At 54.0% G+C, this 17,381-nt stretch overlaps 8 protein-coding genes across 8 annotated transcripts, besides 9 other annotated features; 7 read left to right on the top strand and 1 right to left on the bottom strand.

The window, feature by feature from the left end:
• Positions 1–34: 34 nt before the first annotated feature.
• On the top strand, positions 35–1,664 carry EKO05_0002204 (uncharacterized protein; the record flags this gene model as incomplete). Its single annotated transcript, XM_038944153.1, has 2 exons — positions 35–638; positions 688–1,664. The coding sequence occupies 2 exons, from the start codon at positions 35–37 to the stop codon at positions 1,662–1,664; spliced, it is 1,581 nt and encodes a 526-aa protein (XP_038792874.1).
• Positions 245–288: a tandem repeat.
• A 171-nt stretch (positions 1,665–1,835) lies between the features above and the next one.
• Positions 1,836–1,867: a tandem repeat.
• An 856-nt stretch (positions 1,868–2,723) lies between these two features.
• EKO05_0002203 (uncharacterized protein) lies at positions 2,724–4,463 on the top strand (the record flags this gene model as incomplete). Its single annotated transcript, XM_038944052.2, has 4 exons — positions 2,724–2,976; positions 3,039–3,159; positions 3,213–4,253; positions 4,301–4,463. 4 exons carry the CDS (start codon positions 2,724–2,726, stop codon positions 4,461–4,463), a joined length of 1,578 nt encoding a protein of 525 aa, XP_038792873.2.
• Positions 4,464–4,694: 231 nt separating this feature from the next.
• Positions 4,695–4,779: a mobile genetic element.
• A 13-nt stretch (positions 4,780–4,792) lies between these two features.
• Positions 4,793–4,891: a dispersed repeat.
• An 806-nt stretch (positions 4,892–5,697) lies between these two features.
• EKO05_0002202 (uncharacterized protein) lies at positions 5,698–7,001 on the top strand (the record flags this gene model as incomplete). The annotated part of the gene is made up of 4 exons (XM_038944206.2): positions 5,698–5,877; positions 5,929–6,431; positions 6,480–6,547; positions 6,598–7,001. The coding sequence occupies 4 exons, from the start codon at positions 5,698–5,700 to the stop codon at positions 6,999–7,001; spliced, it is 1,155 nt and encodes a 384-aa protein (XP_038792872.2).
• Positions 7,002–7,841: 840 nt separating this feature from the next.
• On the top strand, positions 7,842–8,601 carry EKO05_0002201 (uncharacterized protein; the record flags this gene model as incomplete). The annotated part of the gene is made up of 2 exons (XM_059635859.1): positions 7,842–7,944; positions 7,997–8,601. 2 exons carry the CDS (start codon positions 7,842–7,844, stop codon positions 8,599–8,601), a joined length of 708 nt encoding a protein of 235 aa, XP_059491842.1.
• A 457-nt stretch (positions 8,602–9,058) lies between these two features.
• On the top strand, positions 9,059–9,376 carry EKO05_0002200 (uncharacterized protein; the record flags this gene model as incomplete). Its single annotated transcript, XM_038947453.1, has 1 exon — positions 9,059–9,376. One exon carries the CDS (start codon positions 9,059–9,061, stop codon positions 9,374–9,376), a length of 318 nt encoding a protein of 105 aa, XP_038792871.1.
• Positions 9,377–10,102: 726 nt separating this feature from the next.
• Positions 10,103–10,819, top strand: EKO05_0002199 (uncharacterized protein; the record flags this gene model as incomplete). The annotated part of the gene is made up of 1 exon (XM_038947452.1): positions 10,103–10,819. One exon carries the CDS (start codon positions 10,103–10,105, stop codon positions 10,817–10,819), a length of 717 nt encoding a protein of 238 aa, XP_038792870.1.
• A 171-nt stretch (positions 10,820–10,990) lies between these two features.
• EKO05_0002198 (uncharacterized protein) lies at positions 10,991–11,632 on the top strand (the record flags this gene model as incomplete). Its single annotated transcript, XM_038944248.1, has 2 exons — positions 10,991–11,206; positions 11,270–11,632. 2 exons carry the CDS (start codon positions 10,991–10,993, stop codon positions 11,630–11,632), a joined length of 579 nt encoding a protein of 192 aa, XP_038792869.1.
• Positions 11,633–11,934: 302 nt separating this feature from the next.
• On the bottom strand, positions 11,935–15,993 carry EKO05_0002197 (uncharacterized protein; the record flags this gene model as incomplete). Its single annotated transcript, XM_038944041.1, has 3 exons — positions 11,935–15,312; positions 15,360–15,517; positions 15,570–15,993. 3 exons carry the CDS (start codon positions 15,991–15,993, stop codon positions 11,935–11,937), a joined length of 3,960 nt encoding a protein of 1,319 aa, XP_038792868.1.
• Positions 11,999–12,022: a tandem repeat.
• Positions 12,023–12,048: a tandem repeat.
• Positions 15,744–15,784: a tandem repeat.
• Positions 15,829–15,899: a tandem repeat.
• Positions 15,994–16,618: 625 nt separating the features above from the next.
• Positions 16,619–16,662: a tandem repeat.
• Between the last annotated feature and the right edge of the window lie 719 nt (positions 16,663–17,381).

Below are 17,381 nucleotides of genomic sequence, written 5' to 3'. Positions count from 1 at the left end.
ACCCTGCGAAACCAGAGACGCCTCCAGCAGCACCATGGCCAACCTCGCCCGGCCTCCGATGCGCTCGTCGACTGAGCGTCTCGTGCAGACCAGGCTCACCTTCGCGCCTGTCGCGCCTGACGACGCTGACCGCAGCAGCCCCCACAGCACCACCGTCTCGACGCGCCGTTCGAGCAAAAGTGGCCCGCTGCTCGTCCTCGGCGACGATGAGAAGTCGGTCAAGCAGATAGAAGCGTCGCCCGCGCGCCCACTACGCCCACCACGCCCACCACGCCCACCACGCCCACCGCCGCCCCGCGCCGCCTCGAGGAAGCGGCCCTCTGCAGCGCTGGATGACGCGCCCGAGGCCAGGCCGCCGACCAAAGTGCTCGTCCAGCAGCCACACGGCGAATTGGCGCGCATAACCAATGGCGTGCACACGCTGCTGGGCCTCGATGCCGACGACGTGCCCTCTGGACGCTCTACGCCGCGGCCAGCCAGCGCAGGCAAGCTTGCCGTGCCGGCGCCGGCAGCAGACCCCAAGTCCAAGGACAGGAGGAGCCTGAGGAGCTCAGACGGCGGCTCGCGCCTGAAGAGCGACCTGGCTGTCTACTTCTCGACCTACGACGACATCATTGCAGGCCTGCCCAAGCCGTCTGGTACGTCGCGTGCTGCTGCCCTGACATGTTGCCTGACCTTTGCTTGCAGAGTACCTCGACGTCGACACCCCCATATACATAGTCGACGAGCCCTCCAAGTCCAAAACCCCCGTACCTGCCTCGCCTCAGCCTTGTCGCAAATCCCTCACTCCAACACGACCACGAAAACAAAGCGCTCCCACGCCTGCACGCGACACCTCCCACCCCTCGCTGCCACCTGCACAGTCCTCCACCACCTTCCAAGTACTAGACTACAGCACCATAGCCAGGCACATTCGAGGTGATGGCGAGGATGACCCGCTGGCTGACGCTCACTTCTTCGCGCAACACCGCCGCGCCGAACGGAAAGAGAAGCAGCTGCGCAACATCGAAAAGGAGCGCGCCATGCACGAGAAGCAGCAGCTGGAGCGACTCCTCGACGGCCTGCAAGGGCCTGACTGGTTGAGGGTCATGGGCATAACAGGCGTCACGGCGGGTGAGACGAGAGACTGGGAGCCGAAACGAGACTACTTCATCAAGGAGGTAGAAGCCCTTGTCGACAAGTTCCGTGTCTGGAAGCAGGAGGAGAAGCGCATAAGAGCCGAGAAGGAAGCTGCGCTTGCTGCTCGAACAGAAGACGAGGATGACGACGGCGAAGAGTCAGAAGCCTCAGACGTCTCCAAGGCGAACGGCCGGACACACCATGCGAACGCCCCACAGCCGAAAGAGCCAGAGCCCCCTAAACCCAAACGTTCACCACGACCACCACGACCACATGGTTTTCTCTTACCTTTTGCACCACCCGAACCCACAACACCGTTCGTGTCCTTTTATTCAAAACCACATCTCAGAGCAGCAGCCATGGGCAAGCACCGCCACGGCCGCAACGCCACAGCCTTCGGGCAGCCCATACCAGATTTCGAGGAACACGACTTCGAGCTGCCGGACGACTACATAGATCCGCATTTCTTGCGTGACAACGCACGGCAACGGAGGAGAAGACAGCGAGAAAGACAGAGTGGCGGGAATAATACACAGCCGATGTAGCATTGGCAACTTTCTCTTTCCATTTCGTACTCGATTATACCCTTCTTTACCTGTATTTCCGCTCTGCGAGAAGAAGAAAGGCTGAATGGAGTCGTGGCATTTATGCGGTTGTATTGTACTAGCTATCGAGTAACAGCAAAATCAGGTTCACATCATAGGCCCCTCGGTGGGTAGCATAGATCAGAGCATAGCATTGCAAGCATGTACCTGCTTAGCTTTCCCTCATTCTTGCCTTTTTGCTTCGTTTGCCGTGACAGTGGTTGGTGTGGTGAGACATTGGATAGCGTGTTGCATGTACTGCTGCTTTGACTATACCTTGAGTACGCCAGTACTCTGGTATCTTGATCCATAATTATTTATTGTCATAGCTCAGGTCTGTGGCTGTCCTGCTCTGTTCGCTTCCAAGTGCTTGGGTTCGATTTGGATGAGCCATGCATGGATGACGAAAACCCGAGGCTTCTCGGTGAATGCTGTCTATACATTTACGCCACTTCTCAGGTTTGAACGTATCCAAGGAGTAAACTGATGTTGATCTAAACTGAGATTGAATTCCGTCTTTGCCTCCCGATGACCTGGCATCTCCTGATCACACAAGCCACCAGAGAACTCAAGGTGACCAGATGCAAAGTAACCGAACGCTTTGTGGACTGCACACTAACATGCTCAGGCATGTAGGTCTGGACAAGGGCTTGCTTGTACATCCGGCGGTTAGCCTGATTGTCTGTAGAGCCGTCCTGATCTGGATCGCGCGGAAGTAGTCCCGACTCAGCAATACTGGAGCCAGTGGAAAAGGCACGGGACGAATGACTCGGGATATCAATTGTCAGCAAATCAGATATGCCACTCTCGGCCCGTATCGCGACTACCGGTAGCGTGTGGATCACCTTGGCTGTGCAGCAGGACCCTTCGACAATTCTGTCTCAAATCCCCGACGATGCAGGTATGGCACTCCACAGCAAAACACGCCAAAATGATAATGCTGGCATTTCCGCACGATGCATGTGAAAGAAAAAACGTCTGCTTCGCTGCAGCTCACATCTACTCACCACCTGCGCAGACATGTCGACGGTCCACGCTGTGTTGCCTTCGCTAGAGACGTCTTTCCTCTCAACCCGTAATGCGTTAATATTTGCTGGTCTTTGGCTGGTCTATCAGCTGCTCAAGGCTCTGTACAATGTATCGCCTCTGCACCCATTGAGTCGCATCCCCGGTCCCAGGCTAGCAGCAGCCACGTACTGGCCGGAATTTTACTACGATGTCGTCAAGTTTGGATGCTACACCAAAGAGATTAGCAAGATGCATGAGCAATACGGTGAGCCAGATACACATCAGAATCAATGAGACAAGAGTCTGACAATGGACATCGTATAACAGGCCCTATCGTTCGCATCAATCCTCATGAAGTGCATTGCAACGACATTTCCTTCGCAGATGAGATTTATGCTGTTGGAGGGCGGAAACGTGACAAGCCCGTGCACCAGATCAATGGCTCAGCGTAGGCTCTCCTCACCGTATGCAAAGTGTACACGCTAAAGGTTGCATCTGTAGACTCGGGCAGGCTGGCTTCGGAACTGCAGACCACGACCTACATCGACTACGTCGAATCCCTGTGGCCAAGTTTTTCTCACGCGGAATGATTGCGAGGTTGGAGCCAGAGATCCATAGTCTGGCGCAAAAACTTTGCGACAAGCTGCTCAGACAGTCGGGTGAAGAAGAGGCATTCGACATTGCCATGGCATACAGTTGCTTCACTTCTGATGCAATTTCCGGTTACAGCTTTGGCGAGAGCTTCGGATTTTTGGATCAAGAAGGCTGGTATCCCAACTTTCGCGAACCTGTTGCCTCGATCCTAAGACCTGTCTTCATTTTCCGCTTCTTCCCGTGGACCAAAGCTGGCGCCGGTCTGGGTAAATACTTGGTTGACTACATGCCGCCAAGCTCTGCTCTTATGGTTCGTACGCTGCAGATCGATCTTCCCGAAAAGATGAGGAAAGCAAAGGCCGACATCGATGCGGGTATCAGGTACGACCGACCGACTGTTTTTGGCACTATCCTAGAGTCCGACCTGGTCTCGTTGGAGAAAGAGCCACAGAGACTGGCCGATGAAGCCGCTGGAGTCATCGGTGCTGGGACAGAGACAACGAGTTGGGCCATGTCTGTCATCACATACCACCTCTTGACCAAACCGGAACTCCTCAACAAACTCCGCCATGAGCTGCAGTCAGTTATCAAGGATCCGAAGCAGCTGCCTGCATGGACTGAACTTGAGACCCTGCCATACCTGGGAGCAGTCATCCAGGAGGGCCTAAGGCTATCATATGGTGTATCTGCTCGAACGGCCCGTGTCCCCACCCAGGAGAATTTAGTCTTCCGTGGAGAATGGAACAAGCGTCCGGTCGAATACACCATTCCGCAAGGCTATGCGATAGGCATGTCAGCTGCCATCACTCATCATGATGAGAAGGTATTTCCCAACTCCTACGCCTTCATCCCTGAACGATGGCTAGACGAGAACAACGAACGAAGAAAGGACGTGGAGCACAGCATGCTCGCCTTCTCAAAGGGAAGCCGCTCGTGCTTGGGCATGAAGTAAGTATTACATGTTATTCGTGAAAACCAATGCTAACATGCGCCAGCCTTGCATTGTGTGAGCTCAATCTGAGTCTTGCGGCATTGGCTTTGCGCGTCTTGCCTCACATGCACTTGTCAGATACAACAGCCGAAGATGTTGCGTACGACCACGATATGTTCATTCCCATGACAAAGGATAATAGAGGCGTGCGAGTGACGATAGACTAGACACGAGCATGTGAGTTGGAGTTTCTCTCAGAAGATATGGAAAAGTCTGGGTTACAGCGATGATTGACATCTGGAGCTGATCAATATACTTTGTATCAGTGTCCAAAATTCCGTCTTACGTCCTCAGGCATAACACGGATCTGTTGCTCGATACGTTTCGGGCCGATTCTCGTGTACAGTTCTGACCCGGCGTTGGCCGGTTGTACGCTACTGTGGTATCCAGCGAAATCAATCCAGCGAAAGTAAGTACGTGGAGATGTTTGACAGGGGTACCCGGCTGTGTTATTCGGATGAATTGGACATTGATCACTCAGTACCAGATAGCCTCAATTCGGTGTAATATAGTCAGTAGGGCCATTGCGGACCTTTTGGAGAGCACCATCGCTATGCCGGACCCACCTACACTACTTTCGCTGGAGACCACAGTAGAGTGCCAGTGATGATGTGAGCGCGCGAGTGTCGCAGCATTGATCAGCACAAGGCTTTCCGTCTCGTACAGGGCATATATCCACAATCTCGATTCACCAGAGATGCACCTGAAGCGGCGACCAGTTGGCCCAAGACCCACCCACAATGAGTCTCAACGGCGAGTGCCATCGCGCACTTCTCTCGATGTAGAATCTCCTATGCACTAGTGCGGAAATGAAGCTTCAAGACGTCAAACATCAATTCTGCAGTACAGAACGACTGGGTTCTGCCGTGATCAAATCTCTAGCGCGAATCACTGCCACGCGCAAGACCGTCACCAGAAACGTGCAAAGCGGACGCTAGTGGGTTTCTAGACCTGGGGGGGGGGGGAAGTTGTCAAAATCCTTGGTTTGCACGCGGGAAACTGTTCTTTTGACTAACTCTGTGCCAAGACGCGTCGAAGCGCTTACATAGTAGATCGGATATTGAGCCCAGGGGTGTTTAGGCCATGATTCAATAACATCGAGGCCTGCGAGTTCTCCACCGAACGTCGAGGACACCCATGAAATTGTTCGGCCACGCAACACTTCCCTCTTGCCATATTGGGGTGTTTCCCACCACGAGCCTCTAGCATGCTTGCTTGGAGCGGTTCAATGTCACCAAACGTGGTGCTAGAGGAGCGACGGTCGACATAACATCAGTGCTTATCATAGTCGCTTCCGCTCTCACTCCATTATAAGGTGGACTACAGCACGGTGACATCGCGATTTTCGTCTTTTTTGGAGATTGTACACTTGCCCATTGACTCTTCCCGAGACCAACACACATGGAGACATCGGTCGATCCTGACGTGAGGATCATCACCCCAGATGGACTACCATTAACTATCATCGTTATCACATGCATATTCCTCGGCCTGTCGATTGTGTCGGTATCCTTAAGGGTCTATGTTCGCCTTGTGAAAGGCACCTTTGGCCTCGATGATGCTTTCATGGCAAGTGGAGTTGTAAGACCAGTCCGGCGAGTCACCACCAACATGCGCTGAAGTCGAAAATAGGTCACCTACATTGCATTTGTTGGACTGTCAATATACGGATGCCTTGTAGGTCTTGGAAGACTGGAAAAACATCTCAATGCATGGCAATACTCCGAAGCCTTGAAATACTACATTATCTGGATTCTGATGTACGTTGTCGGCCTGGCGATGGTGAAGTCATCCATTTGCATTACTATACAACGTATTGCCTCCACGAGAAGGGCCCTCGTCTACACTGTCTGGGTCTTGCTTGCTGTAACATGGGCATCTTTCCTAGTTACCTTCCTCGGGACATTGCTATACTGCCGACCGGTGCGCGCAATCTGGACGCCAGCGTTGGTTCTTAGCGGTGAGGGAACATGCCTGCCTGTGGATACCTTCATCATCATTGGCCATGTTTCTACGGTGTCTACTATTGCCACGGATTTGGCGCTGGTCGTAGTGCCTGCAGTCATGTTGTGGAACACGCAAATGAAAAGAAAAGCGAAATTTCAGGCCTTCACATTGTTGTCGTTCGCATCCATGTACGTATCTCCAAGGGCTGGAATGATACCTCAGTTGACTTGGAATAGTGCATCAGTCATCACCATGGTTCGCATCCCATACGTCAACAAATTCGAAGGAAGGACAGACCTCCAGTGTATGCATCTTCCAAACATGGACAGCATGCAAAGCTAACTTGAGATGCAGTCTGGGTCGCACACACCATGCTTTACTCCAACATAGAAACCGGCATCGGCTGCATCGCATCCTCAGTCCCTTCACTACGACATTTTTTTCGCCGCAACGACGACGGAAGCTCTGGTCCCAGCAACAAGAGGAGCGGCACGGGCACCCAATTGATAACAGTTGGTGGATCAAACCAGCAAAGAAAATTGCGTGATAGCTTTCGCAATCCTACGGACATTGGATTCAGTCTATCGACGGTTCATCACGGAAGAGCAGAGGACAACTGGGAGCGTTTGGATGGAGACTCGGACAAGAGTGATGCCCCGACTGATCCGAAGAGAATATACGCCGAGCGTAGTTATGCGGTTGATGTCGAGTCGGACTCGGAGGCAAGAAGAGCCAGGTATGGCTGCTCTTCAGGGTAAGCGTTCTAGCTAGCGAACCTTGAAGTAATGATATATAGCGATGTGACGAAAATTCAATGTCAAAGATATGGTAATGTAATCTATAAGTGTTTGTTCTTATAGCTATTCTTCAAAGACATGCGCAAGATGTTACATTACAGCGTTTTACCAAAGTGATCGAAGTAACCACAGCCGCTTAGTACCTGTTGCCTTGGGATTGGGTCTTTGTTCTAGCATCTTCGTCCGGTGATCGCCTAGCTCCCCAAGCCACTTGCTACCGGTACGACTGCAGACACGTTGGAGGCAGGAGGGTTGAATTCACTTACGTAGGCTATGGCTTGCCAAGAGTGCCTAAAAGTTGTGCAGGGTGGATGCACTGAGGTGAAAGAAAGAATGACTTGAGCAGGTGCAGAAGGCAAAACCGACCTGGACGCCAAGGGACGGTGCTCGCAATTCACGTTTCTGGACACAGGACTGACGTAATGGGGTATGTGGTTGTGAGCCTGTATACAAGAGTCCGCAGTGAAGGCCGTCAGGTAACGAGTGAAAACGCTTGTGTTTCGTCACCAGACACCATGAGACAACATGGCGGTCAGAGCTCTTGCTAAACTCACTCATAATACCACCATTACCGATGCGCTGTATCTGCTTGCTTAGCACCTACAGAGTCTGGCCGAGACAGTAAACGAGACGTACGATCTCGAGAACACACCAGATCATTGCATGGATTACTACCACTGCTCTATAACAGAGCTACATCAGGAACTACAGCGGCGCAATTACACGCCTCTCGGTACTCGCGATCAACTCAGCGAAGGTCTTCGAGCGGATGACGGTGAAAGAGGTTCAGAGGCGACAACAATGAGGACGGAGCACTCTATGGCATTCGCACCACGCGAGGTCGATCTGATGCGAACGGCCGAGTTTGGGCAGACAATACCAGCGGTGCAGCTTGTGGACCAGAGTGCGTGCAGCTACGACAGATGGCAATGGCACTGTCACTAACTGCAGAATAGGGATCGTTTATTGGGATCTGAACACTTTCTTTCCTACTCTTCAGCTGTTCTTCGAGTCCGGGCTGTCGTGCACCATTAATGGTGGTCTGCTACCAGGCGCTATCGTTGGCCTCGATCCTAAACTTCGGTTTCGCCTGACGGACTGTACGCACGAGGAGGAGGGACGGATCACTAGAGGCATGATGCCAAAGAAGTTCGCATACTCAACCGCCAGCATCAGAATCTTGGAAGCCACAGTTGCGCAACGGACAAGCATTGCGGTACAGCCTAGAGTCTTCGCGGATTTCCTCGGCTCGCCCAAGTTTCAGGTTACGACCATTGTGCACGAAGTCCATACGGTGATTGGGTTGCGATTGAGTGGGATGGACGATATGAGTTACGTCTGGGCTAAGGTTGAAGCACCAACAAGCATGGCCGAAAGTCGACAATGGGGCGACGTCAGACTTGCTGGGTTGCGGACAGATGTTCCAGCTCCTTCCTTAGGACTGACAGCTGGTATTTCCAAGCCAGAAGGCGAGCTGACCGTGGTGGAGAAGGGCAGCATGATCCAGCCGCCTCTCGCAACGCCCTGCGGCCCGAGCCAGCGCGGCCAAAAGTGGATCTAACTTTGTGCTGTAGATTGATAACGTTTACATGACTAGATTTGCACTCGACTTAGTCTGTCGAGCTAGGCGGAATACCCACAAAAAGTTGCACAAAAGGTGTTCATCTGCTGTCAAGAGCTGAGTCTTGGTTGTGTGTGTATAACGACAGCTAGAACGGGAAGTTGCAGCTAAATTAGCTACGATCCATCTATCAATCGTAATGCATGTCAGATACCGGTCCTGAACATGGCACTGCGGATCAGTACTGACCGGGGATTGCGGATGTAAGGATGTATGAGGTGGGGTATCTCCGATACTGACATAAAAGGTACCTGCCCCTCTTCCCGGCTGAGAGCTTCATTCTTTCGGACCAGCTCAGCTTTCTTGCCACAGTTCTCCGGTCAGATCTCTTTGAACGTGGACTTTACTTCTACTTACAGCTCGTAGACACCCTACTCAAACCACGATAAACTACACCATGTCCAGCAACGGCGCTCAAGTCATTATCCTCTATCCTCGCAAGGATGGCTCGAAGTTCGACCTCGACTACTACCACTCCACACACATGCCGCTTGTCAAGGGCAAGTGGTCAGACCTGGGTCTGAAGTCATTCAGCGTTGTTCAGCTCGGCCCGGACAACCAATACAGCATCGCCGGCATCCTAAACTTCGAGAGCCAGGAGAGTGTCGGTAAGGCAATGGCAGATCCCAGCGCAAAAGAAATTATGGGCGACATTCCAAACTTCAGCAGCGAACAACCCGTTGTTGTCGGAGGCAGTGTCACTCTTCGAGGTTAGACTGCCATGGTGAATGGTGTTGACGAAATCGAGTCGGCTATAGGAAGCTGTCGGCCGGCCGAGGCACAATGGAGGGGCAGTTCTTGCTCTTCGAAGCTCTTGATCCATGTAGCCCCGCATCAACGTTCCGAGGTAGCTCTTTGTGTCTTAATCCGCAATGCATGACAAGTACCTTCGATTCAGGAATCTAATTGATACCTTCTGTAGAGCACCAGACAACATGCCCTCATCTCCTCACACCTTAAGACACCTACACGTTCTAGGCTGGCGGCTTTCGGTCCTTTCAGCCGCATTTATACGACGTCATGCTATTCTTGACTGGAGAGCACAGTGAAATACCCACCACCGACCTACTATCGTGGATTTTTAACCAGCAAACCTACAATGCAGAGAAGCCTGTATATAGCATGTCTTGCACATGTGGCGTTGTATAAGCCGAGTATTGCAGATCTACGTCGACGCAGCAGAATCTGAACGATCGATATCATCAAGTCAAGCCGGAAGTATAGCCAGAAAGCTATGCGCCGGCTTCACGTCGATTGGGCTGAGGGAGGGTGATTGCGTCTGCATGCTCTCTTTCAACGATGTATGTTTTCCTCGTGCTGAGCTTGAAATAGATCGCAGACCAATGCCCGCCTCTATCCTCAATGCAGGAGATTCTCGCCTGCAAACTGAAATGCAAAGTCATCTTCCGAGAAACGCTGACCGCGAAAGATCTACTATTCAATGGCTTTTCTAGGCATCCTGTCTTTCGGTGGCATCTTCGCTGGGGTCAATCCGTCCCATACTACATACGAACTCACGCATGCTTTTCAAACCGCTGAGGTTAAAGCGCTTGTCGTCGAACCTGAGCTCCTGCCAAACACATTGAAAGCTGCTGCGCAAGCAGGCATCCCCCGGACAAACGTATTCGTCTTTGACCATCACACGCCAGTCACTCGGCCCTGGAATGACAGTGAGGTCTGGGGCGAGGGACTGGGAGGCGAGGAACGATGGGGTGGACTCAAAAGCTGGCGATATCTGGTGGGTCACGGGGAAAGCGACTGGGTGAGATGGAATAACGAAGCACGAAGCAAGTCAACAACAGCGGCACCACTGTTCAGCAGCGGTACAGCTGGACCACCCAAAGCTGTCGAGATGACACATCACAATTTCATCGCTCAGCACACGATGGTCCTCGAACACAAATCTCGCGACTACAATGTAATACGCCTCCTCTGCGCCCCCATGTTCCATGTCTCCAACGTCCCGCGCGCCCACACCTCACCCCTCCGCTCCGGCCTCCTTACCTACGTAATGCGACGCTTTGAGCTGCACTCCCGGCTGCACAACATCGAGCGCTTTGGCATCACAGAAGCAAACATGGTCCCACCAATGGTGATCCAAGTCATCAACTCGCCGCTCACAGCACAACACTCGCTGAAATCAATCCGCAACTCATGAGTGGGCGCCGCACCGCTCGCCGCCGCACCGCAGGCGCGCTACAAAGCGCTGCTACGACCCGAAACGCCCTTCAACCAAGCGTGGGGCATGTCAGAAACATCCTGCATCACGACCAGGTGCCACTGCCCGGAGCACGACGCGACCAGCTCCGTGGGGCGGTTCCTGCCCAACATGGATGCCAAGCTCGTCGACGACGAGGGGCGAGTCATAACCGACTTTGACGTGCGCGGGGAGCTTTGTGTGCGCGGTCCGCTGATCGTCAAGGGGTACTATAACTACGCTCGTGCCAATGCCGAGAGCTGGGATCGGGACGGGTATTTCCACACTGGTGACGTCCCTGCGAGGAAGCGGGAGAATGGACTGTGGTATATCGTTGACCGTAAGAAGGTGAGTCGACGGTTTACTGATTTATTTCGGAGACGACGTGTGTGGGTGCTAATGCTGCCGTAGGAACTTATCAAAGTCCGTGGCTTTCAGGTCGTGCCTGTTGAACTCGAAGGCGTTCTACTCTCTCATCCCGACATCAATGACGCGGCTATGATAGGCGTGGCGGCAAGCGGTGCAAGAGCGGGAGAGGAGGGGAGTGAGATGCCGCGGGCACACATCGTGGCCAAGCAAGGAAGCCAGGTGGGAGAGAAGGACGTGCAGGGCTACATGAAGGAGCGATTGGCCGGGTACAAGCAGTTGGTCGGTGGCGTGCGATTTGTTGACTCGATACCGAAAAATGCTTCAGGCAAAAAATTTGAAGAGGAATCTCATAGAAGTTGCGAGGAGAGAAATGAGCGCCCAATTGTAAATCAAAGGGAAAACTAAAGCTGCGTAGACGACAGTCAATATGCGACACCGATTACTATTGTTGGCGACTTATGTTGTCCCAGATGCTAATAGGTTATTATAAGCTGTATCCAAAATACGATCCAAGGTGGTGCTCCAATCCAATACACCAGACCGTATGCAATTTTCAAAATCAACATGTCCAAACGAAAATGTAGGCCGAGCCCAATATATACTAAATGTTGTAAAATGCTTGCGTAAGCAAAGATTATTTAACTTGCCGATCTTATCTCAAAACCCTTCTGTGGTCGAAGCTCATGCTCTCTCTATATGCAGTCGTACTAATATCTTCGTTGTCCCTGTTGCTGTCCGCCATGGGGCCTCGTTGGCGGATAGTGTTGGTTTTGCTGCATGTTTTGCTGCATATACTGTTGTTGCTGTTGTTGCTGTTGCTGAGGGAAGTACTGACCCTGCATTGACTGTGCAGGTGTCTGAACCCAACCGCCAGGCATCTGCATCTGTGGCGTCATAGCTTGCTGCTGAGGGTAGTACCCCTGCTGATTATACATCTGCGCTGGACCAGGCGTGGAGTAAGCCATGCCAGGCATACCTGTGGGTGTACCCAGTCCTTGGGGGGTACCCATCATGCTCGGCGCATACATGCTTTGCGCCATAGCCATTTGCTGATTCATGTTCTGCATTTCCATCATTTGGCGCTGTCGAGCCTCCGCCTGACGTTGCTGTTCCTGCATTTGTCGCTGGTTCAGCTGCATCATTCGTTTGTCGATCTCGGCTTGCATAGCTGTAGAGTTGCGGTTTTGTTGCTTTGCTGCTGCTTTCTCCTTCTCGCGGAAATCAATGTAACCCGTCAGGCCTTGCGAAGGTTGTTGTTGATGTTTTTTGTTGGAGCTGCTCGACATGTCCAGCAGGGGCGTGCCAGTCATACGGGCAACTTGCTCCTGTTCGCGGGCAGACAGCGTGGTGGGCTTTGAATCAAGCAACAACTCTGCACCTCGTGAAGGTGGCCTATTAAGCGTGAGTCTACTGGATGGTCGTGCAGCAGGTGAGGGAGGGCCTTCTGGAGTCCGCTGCAAATGAGCCCAATCGCCAGATCGTGTGCGGTTCATAGGTGGTGGTGTCTGCCTTGCGTAACTTTGCATAAGACCCGGGGACTGTTGAGCTGCGCGTTGGATCACCCATTCCTCCGCATCGAGCTTGTGTGTGCTTGACCTCCGAGTAGATGCCATAGCAGGTTGCCAAGCAACCTGTCGTGCCTCAAGGTCGTTGGGAGATGCTGAAGTACTGCGCATGTGCAACGCAGTGTTGGGTGTAGTTCTTCCAGACGAAACATATGAGTTCCTGTTGGGCATCTCATTAGGCGATGGTGCAAGGTTTTCTCTCGAACGCGAGAACTCGTTGCCCTGCATCACGTGTCCAGGGGTCATGGTACCGCTCGTCCCTGGGCGCTTGTCGTTGAAACCTAGGGCGTACGTTGGACCAAAGTCGATCGAGGGCACATCAGCAGACGGTTGAACTTTTGGGTCCAATGTAGGATGTGATGCTCCAGCAGACGTGTCTGCCTGGGCTGACAAACTTGGATCGCCAATCGTCCTCAAGACACCGCTGCGAGGCCGATCTTCCCTTCTCGCAGGCAGCTTCCGTACCACTATCTCTTCGCTGTGTGTGCTAGCATAGTCTGGAGTCGAAGTCGATATAGCATCATCATCGTAGCGACTGCTCGATTTGCTCTGTTGCCTAAACAATGAATTCTCTGTGTAGTTTAGGGCGTCAAGAGCTTCAGGATCGACTACATCCTGTCGTAAACTACCAAGACTTGAGCTAGTGGTCGAGCGCTGCGAAAAGGAGGGAGACCGACCTGGGACTGGTTTACGAGTAACTGGCCCGTCGCTGCTACCAGAATGCGGGCGATAGGGGAGTTCCTGCCTCATTTGAGACGGCAACGGCTCGCCATGCTCTGGAACAGGAGGTGCTACAGGTTGGTACCCTTGTGGTGGTTGCACAAATTCAGCATGCTCAACGTACGGTGATGCGGGTATCGTGGGCAGCCTGCTCTGGGAATGATCCTCGCGTGGCGCGGGTCTCTGTGGGGCCGCATTCAGATGCATTTGCTGACCACGGTCCGCGCCATACTCTCCACTCCTTCTGCTATGCAAGCTCTCCTGGCTTCTCCAGGCTGCCGCCGCACCAGCTGCCGCAATCCCTGCCTGCAAGGGTGCGTTTGTCGCATCAGCCATCTGGGTGAGTGTAGCAGAATCGACATGTGGATTCGGCTTGATGGTGGACCCGGGTACAGAAGGTCGAACAGGCGGCTTCTGGTTCGAAGCGTGGGCGAAAGAAGGTGGTTGGGCAACTGGGCCCACAGGGGGCGCAGAGGCTGCAATGGGAAGCTCAGGCAGATTCTGAGGTTCGTGGCCGGGAGTTTCGTCACTATCAGAACCATCCAGATGCTGCGTGGATCCATTCTGAGGAATGCCATTGTATACAACACCATGTTGAGGTGGTGTGGGTGGTCGATCGTTGTCGTCCATATTCTGCTGTTGCGCCAGTCGCGAAGGTATCTTGTCAGGGTTGTGTACAGTGTCAGATACCGACCGTTGATGGCGAGGAGTCGCGAAGGGCCCTGCAGGTGGCGCAGAATCGACACGACGGGGCCCTTGTGGGTCAAAACTGACGTCTCTGGTAGGTGAAGGCTGTCGAGTAGAGGGTTGCGAGCGAATGGAGCCACCGTCCTGAAATCTGAGGTTGCGCGTCGAGGGAGTAAAGCCTGCACGACCAATAGTGTTCCTGCGGCCCCCAGGTCCGGTGTTACGCTCGAGATCGGGCTGTGCATTCATACGCATGGACGTCAGATCTTTCAGCTGCTTCCGCCATTGCCTCTCAGACCAGGTGCTACTGCCGTCTGTGTTGATCAAACCAGTGACATCCCAAAGCTCGAGAAATCCGTACCGTCTGTCTGATGGCATCGCGAACATGAGGCCTCGAGTGTCCAGAACATCGGCAATCAGCTTTTTCGGTCGTCCGTAGAGGTTGAATGTGTCGAACACAGGGAACAGAAACTGCAGCATGATCTCAAAGCCTGTGACAGCGGGTCGCGTTTCCGGCATAACAAAAACGAATCCCTCGGTGACGGTCTCCGGATTGGAGTGTACTGTGATTTTCCCTTCAATCTTGACCAACGTTGACGAATCAATGAGTGGTTTCGACTGAGGGTAGATGGCGTAACACGCATATGCGTCCTTGACCGTTGCGATTGGCTTCGTCTTCTTGGTGATCTTCTTCGTCTCATAGAACTTCATGTCGCCCTTCAGGACCGTTTGCTTCTCGTAAACGTTGGACTTCTTCTTGTCCTTTTGCAGTTTGGCGTACTCCTTCTGGTCCGGCGGACTGACTACGCACCAGCAACGACGCCAGGGAGTGCCTGCGCCGAAACGCACCCGGACCCAATCTTCGTATTTTGCGCTCTCGCGAGCGAGAATGGCGCGAATGTTGTTCAGGGACTTTCCCTTTCCGGCGATCAAAGATCCTGTGTAGGCCTCTTGCAGCGTTGCGTGCTCGTACATGGAGAGTCGGATTGCAGCGGTCCATTGCGTCAGAGCGTGGTAGGAATCGAAGTGGAGCAGGTACTTGTTGCTTGCGGCCGTGGATACGCTCAGGATGTGTTCGAGCTTCTTGCCGTCTTTTAGGGTCATGGAGGGGATCTGCAGCATGTGAGCATGGACTCCTGTGTCGTCATCTGGCAACGCACCATGTGAATCGCAGCATCGGTGAGGTTGATGAAGGTGGGTATGACTTCACGCTCGCCGCCAACTTGGTCCAGCTCGCTCGCATCCCACAGGGACATGATGGTGCCGACGAGTTGGACAAAGTACTCCTGCCATTTCCGGTCTTGGGCGGGACGGCCACCTGCGTATGCGTTAGTGTCACAGCAGCGGGTGTGCTGGCAGGCCTGACGTACGGGTGTCTGTGTCGTGGAACTTGAGGAAATAGCCCTCCTGGTACAGCTTATTCGAGTGGCTGTTGAGGAAGGTGAAGATACGCTGCAGCTCAGGCAGCGTGTCCTGGCCCACCTCCATCATGGGCGGCTGGTACGTCTGTATCATCGACATGGGGCGCGACGAACGGCCGGTATCTGAGCGCTGGCGCTGCGCCTGGGCTGGGCTGGGCGAGGCTCGCTCGGTGTTGAAGTCGTTCAGCGCGGTGGCCGACTCTGCGAACGAGTGGGAAGGCGTGGGCGGCTTCGAGGGCGACAGTGGGGCGGTGGGTGACGCTGGGCCGGGCGAGGGCGCAGCAGACGTGGACGTGGATGTCTTGGGCTGTGTGGTGCCACCCCATTGTGACATGAACGAGAGGACTGCAAAGGAGCGAACGGAGCGCAGCATTAGTGAGGTGCTCTTCTGTCAAAAGGCGCCGGCTACCTCGCAAAGCAGCACGGCGGAGGGATGCTAGGCACAGCTATTTACCTCTCTTAGGGCGAGCCATGGTGGACGCGCTTTCCTGACGAAGCCCGGAAGCTCCTCCTAGTTACGATGCACCAGGACACCAGGACACCAGGACACCAGGATGATAGGACACCAGGCACCGCAGGCAATGCTCTCCGCGCGTGGTTGCTGCCACTGGGTCAGCCGCGCAAGCCACGGATGCACCGGCTTCGAGGCAGGGCAGGGCAAGGCACCGGGGAGGTTCGTCCAGGGTGCGCGGAAGCTAATTCGGCGCTGGAGCTGGGAGACTATGTAACGAGTGACAGCAGGCGCAAGGGTCTCGTGGAGCAGGGGGATTTGAAAACGGTCAAAACCTTAGAACCGGCGGAGGTGCGAGGGCGCGGCGGGTGGTCTTGTAGTGCTGTCTGTACGTATGCGGGCCACCGCAGTAGAGCTGGCGGCGTACCTAGTATCGAATAATTCTCGGCGCCGTGGCAGGGATGCAGCAGAGATGACGACAGGGGGATCGCCGCTGAGATGTGCTTTGATCTCAAGAACGCCCGCGACTCACTACTCAGCTCAACAACAGCAGCAGCAGCAGCAGCAGCAGCAGCAGCAGCAGCAGCAGCACTAACAGGGCAAACAGGGGGGTCGACGACGCGTGTTGTGGCTGGCAGCGGCTGCGAGCGTCGGAGCGGCAACGTCCATGGGGGCTGTCGTCTCCACGCTCGCGCCTCGAGATGGCCATGTGCTTCCGTTTTTAGACGTAATGCCATTGCGAGCCTGCCCACGGGCCTATCGCATTGCATCACACCAGTACCTGAGCTGCCACTGCTGCCAATCCTGGAGACGAAACCGGCTTGTGCACCCGCTGACGGCCTGCCGGCACCGTTCTCTCTGCTTTGGGCGACGATGATGACTTGGTGAAGGCGGTGCCTTGGCGCGGCTGCTGGCAGCGGAGAGCTGGGGAAGGAATGCTCAGCGATGGAAAACGACCACCATGCACGCGATGCTGCCGCCGACTATGATTTGCCTTTTGCCTTTGGCGAGCGTCCCTGGGCCAGGCCATGAACGTACAGTACACGGTAGATTGACATCTCAGCGCTCTGCCATGCCGTCAGCTTGCCCCCCCCCCTCGTATCGACCGAGACCATGTATATTGCTTCTTCTGCTGCAGCAAGCCACTGCCGCCGAGACTTCGTCACCGCTGATGAAGTTGCCAAGTGATCAATCTTGAGGCTGAGCAAAGCAACAAGACAAATGCACGACCAAACCCCCAAGATACCGAAAGCAGAGAACACCATCTCGCCGCAGAACGACCGGCTGAGGCTCTTGGGACGCGGTCTCTG

Source organism: Ascochyta rabiei, chromosome 3 (assembly GCF_004011695.2).
Source record: "Ascochyta rabiei chromosome 3, complete sequence".
In the NCBI taxonomy this organism is placed as follows: domain Eukaryota; kingdom Fungi; phylum Ascomycota; class Dothideomycetes; order Pleosporales; family Didymellaceae; genus Ascochyta; species Ascochyta rabiei.
The sequence above is the reverse complement of the archived record's forward strand: the minus strand, read 5'-3'. Positions and strand labels throughout refer to the sequence as shown.